Below are 14,826 nucleotides of genomic sequence, written 5' to 3' on the forward strand. Positions count from 1 at the left end.
TTTATTTCTCTTGTTTTTCTCATTTAATAAAATTAGTTATGTTTTCATTTATTCTTTTCTTAAGTATAATTATCCCTCTCTCTGTACACATCTCTTCCCCCTTCTTACAGTCCCTATTTATAGAGTTTAGAAGGGCACACCTAGGAGGGAAAAAGAAAATTTTAAAAATCAAATTACAGGAAAGAAAATAAAAGAAAATCAAAATTTTCCTAAAACCCTACTCATTTTCCATTTGAGCTGATATTTGCTGCTGATTTGATGGAGCCCTATTCATTCAAAATTTTCCAATTTTGAATTTGATTGGCCGTGTATAAAAATATAGAACAATTGCACCGCAACCAAATCATGAACTTGAGACCTCTTGTGAAGTTGGTTAAGTAGTGAACCATCACTCTTACAATGCTTATGGTGCACATTTTAAGGTATAAACTCACATCTTTTCTGCACTCATAAATTCTCACATTTATGCTATTTTTGCTTCTTTTCTTCTCATTCTGGAATGGACAAGGATCCCCTCCTGCACTGGAGAGGTCATGCACCAAATCCAACCATTAATTTTGAAGTCTTGGGTGAGGCTCACTAGTGATAAGTGGTTGGATTTGGTGCAGGACCTCTTCATTGCAGGAGAGGATCCTTGTCCGGAATGGAATTTATATCTACGAAACATAAAAATAATATAAAATACTAATAAAATATTTATTTGAGTCCATAAAATAATTGGTTTTGTGCACCTATGAGTGATCATGTCCATTCATCAACCAAGTTATAGAATTCTCAACCTCCTCTACTGTCTGATCTTCCTTTCACGTGGTCAGGTGGTCTACAACGGCTCACCAGCGAGTCTTTCCCAAAATTCTTCGCCGAATTCGGACACCCAATACCAGAGAATGAATACCGGACCAAGTACGCTCTCAATCTGATCCACAAGCTCGAAGGATACATATGGTTGAATTTATGGTTTTACTAGATAATTTCAGTCCTATATTGATTAGAATGGTGGAATTGATTAGTTAAATTGAAGAATTGTTTGTCGGCTTCGAAGAAATGGTGGGATGGAGAAACCTAGAACTTCTCTAGGTTGGAAACAGCCAACACGGGCCACGATTTTGACAGATTTTTTAATCTATGTATAGCTTGGTTCATGGGGAATTGATTCATGCAGAGATTTGGAGGAATTAATGGTGTTAGGTGGCCGGAAATCATGGTGGAACAGACTGGTCATGAACGTGGGTGGATTATTAAGCATTATGGATTTTCATTTTTGGGGAAGAAGACTTCCCAAGTCAAAACGAATTTTTTTATTGTTTTTCTAATTCAGTTTAAAAAAGGACATTTTAGTCTTTTTAGCGTTCCTTTAACAGTTGAATGATGTCAGGCCCTCGTTTGCGCCTAAATTGAATGTTAGGAAAACGTAAAGTGGGTTAAATGCAATATATGCATATCATATAGGTGTTTTTTGCTTCTTAAGTTTATTAACAAAAATATCTATTTGGCTGTTAATATATCTAGTATTTTGTAAACATATTCATTACACTGTAAAATCTTAATAATAAAGATCTCAATAACTCCTTAGATCTATTTAAAAATTCAAAATTAGATATATATATATATATATATTTATTGTCATGCTGAAGTTTTGTTCTTTATAAACCATCCCAAGATAGTTCAGTACTATTTTGCCACTATTCATATCTAAAAGGAACTGAGTAGATATAATGTGAAACATATTTTTTTTATCATTATCAATTCCATTTCTAGTTTATAGCTTTTAGTTCAACTGTTGTCATGCTTACAGAAAATTGTATCAATCTGTTGTACGGCACAACTATATTTACAGCCATGTTCAAATGATCTATTTTTCGTGGTAAATGGGTGCTGGAAAATTAGTAAATTCAGTGCAAACATATTTCTTATAACCCATATATGACACAAGGAAAGCATCAAACAAAATTCTCATTATGCTTTTAACAAACTAGACGAATAGCCTGACATAATGATAACAATGGCTCTAAAAACTGATGCATCTTAAGTTATGAATCAGAATTAAAACTGTTTTTGTTTGAGACCTAATTCCAGAAACACAGAAAAAAATAAATTAATTGTTAAAAAAGTGACTTATATCTGACACTTCAAAAATCAAATTCAAACAAACCCTACGATAACTGATGCATATATGTAGATGTATACGAGTATATACATATATTCACGTATATATATGAAGCTATGTATGCATTCATAAACACTGCCCTAGCATAGGTTTAAGAATGTTGAATCAGTGAAATCGAAAACAAGCACTAATTAAGGTAATCGAAGACATACCTGAAGTTAGCTTGCTAGGGCTCAAATCAAACGCGTCGATCGACTAAAACAAAAGTTAAAATGAAAATAAAGCTCATGTATCAAGTAAAGCCTATATTCTGACCTGAATGTTCTAGCTTGGTGGGCCAATCTGATCCAAATGAAGGCTAGGCCCATAGATTGACCCTATCACTATCAGGCCGCAGTCCCGCAGTATAGAACAAGCATGGACTTTAGACTCTGTCAAATCTTTTAACTGGACTGGGTAAATGGGTCTGACCCATTCAGCCCAAGGGCTATAGACTCTAGAACAGTTGGTAAATTATTGATTTTTTCTTTTAACCATCTGGTATATGAGACTCTGAGTAACCTGGTGAAATAAGGCGGATTTGTCCCACATTAGATTCCGATGGAAAAGTACAAAAAAGCAGGGTATTTATGAGTTAAGTGTTAGCCTCACCTAATCGCTTAAACTTTCAAATTGGATCACGAACACGTAATAGATCACCTATAAGAAAATTAATAACCTTCAATTTGAACAGTATATTATTCATTCTTGATGTCAAATGTCCAAAGAAAACAAAAAGCGATGGTGGTTTTTCCTGGATCAATGGGCCTGACGTGTTTGGAGTGGGGCACTCTAATGCATCTTCTTAGATTGTTAGGGTGGCCCATAGACTATAGGCCCTAGCGCAGTTGATATTTTATATATTAATAAAATACTTGAATGATTTCTAAAGTGTAATAAATATATGTATATATATCTATAGAGTAATATTACATGAGACTAGTGTTGATTGAGAGAGAGAGAGAGAGAACGAGAAACTTTTCATTCCAGTGTATCCAAATCAGTACATACACAATGCCTTTTATAGGCTTAAAAGCTAGTTTCTCTGTGCGCCACTAATGATGTCTTCCTTTGTAAGCCTCAAAAAATGATCTCATGGATGACTTAACATATTGGGGACCCATACACACATATATATATATTGGGGACCCACCCCCCCCCCCCCCCCACTTTTATATATATAACATAAAGCAAATTATTCTTCCTGTTCCAAAATAGGACTTCTGTTTTGGAATCGTAACTAACGTTGTATTTTGGGACACTAATCTTGAGAATTTATAATGTATCTTAAAAATTGTGGATCATATTTTTAAAATAAAACACTTATTTTGAGACAGATGGAGTAATATATTTATGCACATCAAGAACCACTTTATATGTTGTATTGTTGTCCAACTGACTTCATATGCTGTTTTGCGGTCCAACTCTGAGTGGACCTGTGAGGGAAGCTCAAGAGTACCTTTAGCTACCGTAATACCCTGTATATATATATATAGCAATACTAATTGATTTTCACACACACACTCACCCAAAAATTAGCCCATTTCTCTATTTTTTTTTCTCATTTCATCTTCAATTCTTCAGACCTTATTCTGAATGGGCCAGCTTCATGTGTTCTTCTTTCCATTCATGGCACATGGCCACATGATACCAACTTTGGACATGGCCAAACTATTTGTTTCACATGGCCAAACTATTTGTTTCACATGGTGCTAAGACAACTATAATCACCACTGCTCATAATGCCCCTATCTTCACCAAATCAATCCAAACAACAAAAACATTTTGTTCCCAAATCTCTATTAGTGTCATCAAATTCCCTTCAGTGGAAGCTGGCTTGCCCCAAGGATGCGAAAACTTGGATCAAGTCTCCCACAATATGATTCCCAACTTCTTTAAGGCCACCACAATGCTCCAAGAACAACTTGAACACGTCCTAAAAGAGGGTCGTCCGGATTGCCTTGTCGCGGACATGTTCTACACTTGGGCAACCGATGTTGCAGCCAAATTCGACATTAATTCCTAGACTTGTTTTTCATGGAACCAGTTTTTTCCCTCGATGTGTTTCGGAGCATTTGAGACTCTACAAGCCTCAGAGGAATGTCTCATCAGACTCCGAGCCCTTCATTGTGCCTAACCTTCCTGATGAGGTTAAGTTGACTAGAATGCAACTAGCATATCAATGCAAAGAAGATGGTAACAACAATTCAGACTTTACCAAGTTGATAAACAAAGCTATAGAGTCAGAGATGACAAGCTTTGGAGTTGTAGTTAACAGCTTCTACGAGCTTGAACCTGATTATGCTGATCATTACAGGACGGTTTTGGGGAGGAAGGCATGGCAGATAGGCCCGGTGTCGCTATGCAATAGAGAAGTTGAAGACACAGCACAGAGCTAGAGGAGAAGAAACATCCATAGACAAACACGAGTGCTTGAAATGGCTCAACTCAAAGAAGCCCAGTCCGGTTATTTATGTGTGCTTTGGAAGTTTGGCCAACTTTGCTGCTTCACAATTACATGAGCTTGCAATGGGACTTGAAGGTTCAGGACAAGAATTCATTTGGGTTGTGAGGAAAGCCAAGAATGAAGACGATAACGAAAATTGGTTGCCGGAAGGATTTGAAGAGAGAACGAAAGGTAAGGACCTAATCATAAGAGGGTGGGCACCTCAAGTGTTGATTCTTGATCACGAAGCAGTGGGAGGTTTCGTGACTCACTGTGGATGGAACTCGACGCTTGAAGGGGTGTCTGCCGGAGTGCCAATGGTGACGTGGCCGATGTTTGCAGAGCAGTTCTTTAATGAGAAGTTGTTGACTGAGATTTTGAGAATAGGGGTTGGTGTTGGTTCTCAGCAATGGAAGGAAGAGGCCATTGATGGTGTGAAAAGGGAAGCCATAGAGAAGGCGGTGAAGGAGATTATGGTGGGTGAAGAAGCTGAGGAGAGGAGAAGAAGCGCAAGGACACTTAAAGAGATGGCATTGAAGGCTGTTGAAGAAGGTGGATCATCTTTCACTGATTTGGATGATTTGATTAAAGAACTGAGTGCTCTTCGCTCTTGAAGCATGCAAGAATATGTGAAAACCAGACCAGCATGGATAGGATAAGTGCATTATAATTGCATTACCAAGTACAGGTCACCGGAGGATTTTGATTCCGTACTGTTAATCTTTGAACATGATTCAAATATTTTGAAACTCATATCTGGACATTGGCATGAAATTGTTTAGCGGAATGGGCATACCATTCCATATTGCAAAACAGTAGTCTATTAAAAACTAAGAAGCTAGAAAATTGCTATTGCCAATATTAAAAACATTCTTTGCTTCTGCGTATATAAGCTACAATTTGTTCAAACTACTTTTTATCTTTTAAGTGTGTTTGAATAATTAGGAGAAGTAAAGGAAATGATACAATTAATTACTACATGAAAGAATAATGGATAATCTCTACTTACATATAATATAGTGTTCGACCATTGAGAAGATATTTAGTGAGATGAGAGTTACAAAAATTATGAGAAGACAAATGAATTGGAGTCCATGACCAGATGTGGTTAGAAAAAAAATGAGAAAAACAAGTGAAAGGGTGGAGCAGACGGATCGAAAATATAAGTAGGAAAAATTACCGCTTTGCTTGGATTGATGAAATTGAAAGGAAAAGAAAAAACAGAAACCTACAAATCTGTGAAAGAAAAACATTTTACCTAAAACGTGTCATATATTTGATTGATTTGTCACATAAAGCATGTAATGCCCCTAACTTTCCTGCAAATTCAGCTATTGCCACTTGTAAGTGGTTTTTTTTTTTTGTAAGAAAGAGTGGAAGAGAGGTTAAAAGGTAGTGGAGACAGCAAATAAAAATGGCTAGGGAAAGCCAACTGAGAGGAAAGCAATTGCTCTAGCTTTGTTTGTGCAGAGAGTACGGCCAATTGCGCCTCACATGGCCCACCACCACCAGTTGGATACTGCGACTTGTTTGGGACAACCACCTAGAGTCCAGCCCACGCCCATGTGCACAGTTTCAATGCGATTCCCATTAATTAGTTATTGGAAGTGGAAAGAGGGAGAGGGAAAGGAAAGACATCATCATATTCCTTTCCTAAGGGATGGCAATCTCCTATGATCCGGTGGGTTTTTGTCCTATCCCGTTTTTATTACGGTGAATTTGGTAATTCTTTAAATGAATTTGAGGCGGATATAATAAAATAATTAAAAATTCAAAGCGGGTTTAGGGTGGAGACAGATTTAGTAATAATCCGCCCTACCCCATCCCGATTATATATGTACTTTTAAAAATTTTATATGTTTATAAAATATATATTTAATATTTTTAAGCCTTTTGTTACTTTGCTGCAAGTGTCAGTTAATATATTAATATTCACTATTTAGTAATTTAAAAGCGTGATCAGTTTATTTATCACTCCAATTTGAGCACATTTGGACTAATTTTTTTTTATCACATAACAAAATTAACATAACCTGCCTTACCCCCACAATTAAATGGAATAAGCGAGACATAGCCGGTACTTTATTTGTCGGAGTAGAGGCGGGAATGGTATATCAATTACAAACCCGTTCCGAAGTTGAGGCGAAGTTAATATGACGAATTTTCTAACAGGACGGAGTAGGGTTTAGCCAACTCCACCCCAACTCCGCCCGTTGCCATCCTTTCCTAACTAAAACCCTAATCTTTAGTAGCATCCTAACAGAATGTTTTAATTTTTTGAACAATGTAAAATTAAAGGAAATTGGTGTGAATTTTTGCTAGTAAAGATTGAAAAAGACCTAAATTACACCAGGGCGAGCCGAGTACAAAACTTATAAATTTTTAAGTTAATTTCACTAACACCTCCTTAGATTTGGTCAAATATTACATTAAAACATCTTTCGAAAATTACTAAGTCAAATTTTACTTTTCTGTAATACTGTTAAAATTGTGCAAAAAGACAAATTTGCCCCTAATTTTTTAATACCATTTATTCCCAAATATATACTAAATAAAATGACTATTTTACCCTTCATTACTTTTGACCTAAGGAAAGGAAAAAAGACCAATTCATAACCAAGAACAAAACTGAGGAACAATAATACTTACCTTAAAAAAATTATGATTAATGTCATTACTCAAGAAAATATCATTAATGTTAGTACCAGCATCAGATGGGCCGGAGAGTTTCCAACTCTGCAAATCGGGCCACCCAAGAGAGAGAGCTTCCTACTCGGCTCAACTTCACCCCTTCTCTCTACATCTTCCACTCTGCAATCTCCCTTTCGATTGAATTCTCTAACCACAACCATTGATACACCATCCTCCACCATCTTCTATATATATATATATATATATATATATATATATATATTACCAAAATATATGTATATATCACTAGAAATAGCAAAACCCACTACCGAAATCTAACCCAATTCAAAATAGGTTTTGGGCTAAGAAAGACAAAGAAGGGCTCTCTGGTTTTCTTTACAGGGAAGTGATGATTGCAGAAGTTTAATTAGTGCTATCTCTAGATTTAATAACTTCATTTCTCACTCTAGAACAAATAGTTATAATGATCATCACACAAAAAGGCAATTGGAAATGGCGGATGTGGCTGCATAGTCTTGAATAATATATATATATAGAAGATGGTGGAGGATGGTGTATCAATGTTGGAGGTGAGAGAATTCAATCCAGAGAGGCATTGCAGAGGAGTGCAAGATGAGTCCTGTGATGTCTTGAATGAGAATAAGATGCACAAAGAAAGAAAAAAAAAAATAGATGATTGATGAACCTGGAGGAATTTGATGTCCATGATTGTTGGTGGCTGGCAAGACGACGACTTGAATGTTATAAAACCTACATATATATATTTAAAAATTCTTTTAGGTTAAAAAATAATATTTATATATATATATATAATATTATAATTCAAGTTCGGTTTGGAATCCAGTTGCTAGCACCTCAACCCAAACTCAACCTTAATTAAGTTCAGGATCTTTAGATTGTGATCAGAATCTTCAGATTGTGATTCTTCAACCCAAACCCACCCCGTAATTGTTAAATTGGTTGGCTGAGCCCGTAAAAAATCAAAGTTGGGCTCAGATTGAATTCGGGTTGACCTGCAAGTTGCACTCCTAGTTCACACATTCATCAGACCATACTCTGTAATGCAATGTGAATTGCCATATCAAAACTTCTGTTACCCCACCAACCGATCATCTTGTGCATTTGCTGTCCGGGATGGCTTCATTTATATAAATTATTCTGACACTTGTGCCAATCATGCCACCATTATATGATATCACTCATTTCAGCTACATCTGCATGCCAGAATGAGCTTTTAGGCAACAAGTATAACAGAAGCCCATAGTAAAAATGACCAAATGGCTCACAGCCATTTGCAAGCCTCTTCAGGCCTTCAATAGCCCCCTTTTTTTTTCTTTTTTTTTTTCTGTTTTTTTTTTTAGCAAACACACAACCAGGCTCGAGGCTTCAGGCCTTCAACAGCTTCTTTTTTTTTTTTTTTTTTTTTTTTTTTTAGCAAACACACAACCAGGCTCGAGCCTCCCCAAAGATGAGGATAGCTTATACCGTCCAGGCTCGAGTACTCAACCTCCCCAAAGATGAGGATAGCTTGTACCCTCTAGGCTAAAGCTAAAATACCTCGTGCAGTTTCAACCAAGAATGACTCAAGTACAGTCTAACATTGCCAAACAAATCATTCTTTGACTTTTTACATAAAGCCTTGCAGTATAGGTACTGCAAAATCCTTAAAACAATAGAACTCCTTTCTGCATTTCTGTTTACATTATAGATACTAAAGGATATCCTGCCGAGATAGGATAAATTGCACACCTCACCTTGGACGTTTAGTTCCAAGGGGAAAGGATACTCGTTGAGGAGTAGTACTTTGCGGCAAATCTGTTTTCTGCTCTTGGGAAATGTTGGGATTGGGATCAACAACACCTTCTTCATCCTCCTCCATTTCTTCCACTGCCTGACCAGTTTGCTTCTTTGGGATTGCAAGTTGGAAGTTAGGGCTCATCAACGTATCCTGTTCGGGTGGGAGTGGGATTCCAGGTCCTGCTATCGACTTCGGCAATGGGATTTTGTTTCTGTTCCTTGCCAACTCTAGAAGTACCTGATAAATGGTCAAGTTAGATACGCTATTAAGCTTTCAACACAAACAGACAAACACATATACAGAAACACACAGTTTCTATGCAACTTTGGTCATGAACATAATACACTTGGTTGAGTAGAAAATAAACAGTACAACATAATTAACAATAATAACTGCATCTGCCTATAATAATAATAATAATAATTACGACAACAACTGTTTCTAAAGCCTACACTGCCAGAAAAACTCAGCACTAAATCCAACTGTCAAGAAGAGATTACATGGTTTATCAGCACAAGCACGACAATGATACATATCATCACATTTGATCACACAAAAAGTACCAATCAATAGAAAACATCAGAGAGAACCAGAGAAAAAGAAAAAGCATACAAAATTATTGTTAGACAATTACCATGAGAGCAGAGATAGTAATACAGCCTATTTTTTTTTTTTTTTTTTCTGAGAACTTGCAATATGAAAATTGCTATGTTCTGTAAACCATCATCAATGATTCCACTTAGTAAACATATAAAAAAAGATGTTAATCAATGGAAAACATGAGAGACAACCAGAGAAAAAGATATTGAATGAAATTAGTTCTTTGCAACAGAAAATCATTCATTGCAACTTCAGAAGTTATATAGAAAGCAAAAGGCAAACTGTACTTCTGCATTCATGGCACAAAATATTGTTAAACAATTACTTTAGGAGCAAAGATTGACGTAAGCGGAAGCGATAAATTTGTTCACGAGGAACAAGTTACCTTGAATCCTCAAGGTGGGTGTTTTGAATCCACAAAACAGAAAGAGAATTAAGAGAAATATGATATATTATTGGATAATTGAATGATTAAAAAATTATTCTGCACTTTGCAGTACATGTATTTATAAGAATAGAAACCTAAATCTAGAAGAAAACTAAAATATAAAGAAACCTAATAGCAAAAGGAAAATAATTCCTTAAAGAAATTAATTAAAACTAAACTTCCTATAAAAAATATAAAAATAAAATAAATAAGAAATCTAAATAATAAAAATTACTAAGTATGATAAAACTGTCCTACATCAGTCTTCTCCACTTAAAAAAAAACTCATCCTCGAGTTTCGCTGCGACTCATCATATATTAATGTGAATAAGATTTCATACCATTGAGTGCTTGACCTTGATTCTTCATAAACTTGTTTTTTCACTGTCCAATTCCAAAAAAACACCAATTGTGACAGATTTCTAATCTTCATTGGGAACTCAAAAAGAAAGAAATTAAGTGACACAACAAGTCTTTGCAACGATTGACTATACCCAACTTCAGCAGAAATGATAACAAATAAATTCTTCTGACCCACTTCACCAGACTCCAAATTCGGAAAAATCAATATAGGATTAGATGTAATTCTTGCAGTTGGGTAATTGCATGGGAAATCAAACACCCAATTCGTGTCCACAGTTGAAACCCATTAGAAAGATGACCTCCCATATAATTGTTAAAACACTGCAAGTCAATGAATTTTGATAGGTATTGAAATCTCATTGGAATAGAACCTGTTATGGGTTGGTCAATACTGGGCACGTTTTTCAAGCAAACATGCTTGTGGGAATCAAGATTTTCTTCTCCAAACTGATTCTTCCCTTCAGCTGAAAGCCTGAAATAATGGCCACTTCTGTAATTTGCTCTTGTGCACTAACCAACACTTGTGTGCCTTTCAAGTCAGCTATAACATGACCAATTGCAACAACATTATTACTTTGCAAAACCACCACATCTACACCAGTTGACATGCCATCTTGCTTTACAGGATTAGCACAAACAACTGTAGCTTTTCCTTTTTTCAGGTTGTTCAAAAACAGCAACTCCATTCTTTTTATTAATTTCTTTTTCTTCGAGGTATTTTTTTTCAGATTCCGTTTCTTGGAAACAATTTTTTTCTTGTGTAAACTTGTCCGTAGGAGAAAGAGGTCGAGGCTTCGAATTCAACGATATATCGGTATAATGCTGAACCATGGTACACCACGGTTGGTAATCTTGGTATGACTGAAATTGAATCTCTTCATACTCCTCATAATCTAGTGGAAGAAACTTGGCTTTCAAAAGACGTTTCATCTTCAACCAAGATCGTATCGGTGTTTTTCTTTGTCGTGCACGAGTAATCCGCAACAGTTCCCACCAATTAGAAGCTCTTCCCTTCAATTTGTACGCGATGAGTGCCACCTTCTTATCCTCTGGAATCCCCATGTAATCAAAAAACCTCTCAAAATCTTCTAGCCAATCTAGAAAATCTTCAACATGAAAGAGACCATCAAAACTTCTAGGAGGAAAATTCCTAGAATCATAATCCCCATAATCATGATATCTTCGTGCGTCTCTATGATCCCCAAACACCTTTTCCTCATAGGCTGACTGACTATGCGGAGGGAAGGGGTTGCGATTACGAATAGGATGAACACGATCTACGTTGTTGCGCAACCTATTGTTGTCACGGTTCTGCTCTAGACCAAACTTAAGCCTAACAATCTTTGCTATCTTGCAACGTTTGCTGGGTTTCACGTTGATAGTCTTGAAATTCGGCTCTTAAATGAGCCACTCTCTGTCGATCTTTGTCACCAGCGAGGTTACCACGAAAACGATCACTTACCATCAGATCAGGAAAAGATAAGGCTCTGATACCAACTGACGTAAGCGGAAGCGATAAATTTGTTCACGAGGAACAAGTTACCTTGAATCCACAAGATGGGTGTTTTGAATCCACGAAACAGAAAGAGAATTCAGAGAAATCTGATATATTATTTGATAATTGAATGATTAAAAAATTATTCTGCACTTTGCAGTACATGTATTTATAAGAATAGAAACCTAACTCTAGAAGAAAACTAAAATATAAAGAAACCTAATAGCAAAAGGAAAATAATTCCTTAAAGAAATTAATTAAAACTAAACTTCCTATAAAAAATATAAAAATAAAATAAAGAAGAAATCTAAATAATAAAAATTACTAAGTATGATAAAACTGTCCTACATCAAAGATACAAACTGATTTCTTACATAAGGAGAAATCACAATGTGGAGGTTGCCAACAACCATGAATTATCCCCACATCTAGACTCACTGAATAGAACATACCAGCATAATAATTGTGCAGTCCATCATTTAATGAAAAAGACCATCATTTAATCATATTAAAGATGCCAATCAATGGTAAACATGAGAGAAAACCATAGAAAAAAAAAAAAACAAACAAACAAACAAACAAACTCGTTCTTTGCAACAGAAGATCATTCAATTGCAACTTAAGAAGTTATGGGGTAAAAAAAAAAAAGCAGAAAGAGATAGAGAGAAGTAAACTGCACTTCTCCCATTCTCCCATTCATTGCAAAATATATAGTTAAACAACTGCTTTAAAAGCAATAGTAGTAACTGATTTCTTTCCTTGTGAGAAATCCTATGGAGGTTGCCAGCTTTTGTAAACAATCATAAATTATTCACAATATTTCAAGAATCCACCAAATTGAACCCATATTTCAACAGAATGCTAAAGTTTACAAAAACTCAAGTATAACTGTAGTGATAAGTCTTAAAACAAGATTAAAATTCAACATTCACTAAAATTGAAGTATCACATTACCTCTCGTGGTGGAGGTTGTGAGAAGCTAAAATTGACTTTGGACTGAATTGCAAGCTTGACGTCATCAGTGTCAATTGCAGCCTTCCCAGCATGCTCTGAGTAGACCTGTGCATCCGACAGAACATCAACAACATATCGGTACCACAGTTCTAGGAATTGGTGTACAACACGAGGTTCATAGTCATCAACACCCATTGATTTTAGCAATGTTTTAACAATCTTTGCATCCCTTGGCAAATCCTCATCTCCCTCTGCCATTTTCTTTTACTGCACCTTGTTCCTGTATCAAATGCCAATTTTTGCAGTTCACTAAGCAACTACTCACAAGGCACTGTCAAGCATATCCTAAATTAGTCTAGTTGCATAGGACTCAGAAAATTTATGCAATGAAATGAAGAAAAGGCTATCATTAATGTGTTTTCAGGTTAATATAGCAAAATTCATTAATTCATTAAATTGGACTCAACTACCAAATAACTATTCTTTAAATCTACAAAACTCTTGTCATACAGTAGTAAGACTAATCCAGTGTATAGCAACACAAATTTGTAAAGTATGTGCATAGGGATGAACCATTAACAAAGAGTAAAGACTGCAGGCCATTACAGAACCAAAGTTCGCTAAGTCCATATCTTGGTGTAACTATTTTGCCAAGATAGTACTACATGTAGGCCTGCCAATGGATTTGATCCCAACTTGAGCCCTCAGTTAATCTGTCAAATATTTATGTGCATGTTATTTAATAATATTTATGAATTCTTTTTTCCGTTTTATATTATCCAGTATACATTCTGCTTACACAAGGTATTGGAAGAGGAAGACTCGACCTAAACTTTTGCATTATTTTGTAAAGTGACTGCTCTCATCCATAAACCTGCGTTAAATCCAGTAATTTCTAAAACCCCTTAAGTTTATCAATAAAATGATCTATTTGGATAAGCGTTAATACATCTAGTGTTTCCTAAACATATTCATTCCTCAGTAAAATCTTATTTATAAAGATCTCTATAACTCCTTAGACCTATTTAAAATAGATATTTTTGAATATTTTTATTGTGATGCTGAAGTTTTGTTCTTTATAAACCATCCCAAGATATTTCAGTGCTAGTTGTTCACCATACAATTTTATTCTAACCGGAAATGAGAAGATATAGTGTGAAACAATGCCATTACAAATTCCATTTCTACTTTATAATTATGCTTACCGAAAAGTTGTATCAACCTATTGTGCTGAACTACTTACATTTACAGCCATGTTCTAATGATATATTTTCTGCGGTAAATTGGGTACAGAAAATTGAGTAAATTCAGTGCAAATAGATTTCTTATAACTCAAATTGGACACAAGCAAAGCAACAAACGAAATTCTCATTATACTTCTAGCAAACTAGACAAATAGCCTGACATAATGATAACTATGGCTCTATAAACTGATTTATCTTTAGTTATGAATCAGAATTAGAATTAAAATTGTAGCGTTTGAAGCCGAATTAGAATTCCACAAAAAGAAAGAAAGAATAAAATCAAAAAGTTAAATAGTGACTTACATCTGACACTTCAAAAATAATGAAATTCGAATGAACCGTAAAAAAAGTTCAGCTTGAACCATCCCAGTTGGTACGGCATATATTTATGCAAATATATGACGCATATATACTATATAGATGTATATGAGTATATATACATATGTTCACGCATCCAAGAACTATGTATGCATTCTAAACACTGCCCTAACAGAGATTTAAGAATGTTGAACTTGCACACAGAAATTGACCTGATTCAGTGAAATCGAAAACAAACGCAAATTTACAGTATTAGCAATGAATGCAATAAAACCCTAATTACGGTGATCGAAGACATACCTGAACTTAGCTTTTGCTCGAGAGAACCTCAAATCAAACGAATCGATCGACTAAAGAAAACTGAAAATATAAACAAAGCTCAG

At 35.4% G+C, this 14,826-nt stretch overlaps 1 protein-coding gene and 1 pseudogene across 2 annotated transcripts; one reads left to right on the plus strand and one right to left on the minus strand.

The window, feature by feature from the left end:
* Window positions 1-3,738: 3,738 nt before the first annotated feature.
* LOC132300014 (scopoletin glucosyltransferase-like) lies at window positions 3,739-5,421 on the plus strand (annotated as a pseudogene).
* A 3,402-nt stretch (window positions 5,422-8,823) lies between these two features.
* On the minus strand, window positions 8,824-14,826 carry LOC132300016 (transcription initiation factor TFIID subunit 9-like). 2 transcript variants are annotated; one of them, XM_059796938.1, is made up of 3 exons: window positions 14,744-14,826; window positions 12,882-13,161; window positions 8,824-9,279 (listed from the first exon to the last, which is right to left on the minus strand). In XM_059796938.1, exons 2-3 carry the CDS (start codon window positions 13,137-13,139, stop codon window positions 8,995-8,997), a joined length of 543 nt encoding a protein of 180 aa, XP_059652921.1. In that variant the 5' UTR covers window positions 13,140-13,161; window positions 14,744-14,826; the 3' UTR covers window positions 8,824-8,994. The 2 variants fall into 2 exon arrangements, with proteins under 2 accessions (XP_059652921.1, XP_059652922.1); XM_059796939.1 differs by having other exon boundaries at window positions 12,882-13,212; window positions 14,744-14,793.

The sequence above is a fragment of the Cornus florida genome, unplaced genomic scaffold, assembly GCF_030987335.1.
Source record: "Cornus florida cultivar Cherokee Brave unplaced genomic scaffold, ASM3098733v1 CherokeeBrave_3.0.0_Hap2_Chr03, whole genome shotgun sequence".
Classification (NCBI taxonomy): Eukaryota; Viridiplantae; Streptophyta; class Magnoliopsida; order Cornales; family Cornaceae; genus Cornus; species Cornus florida.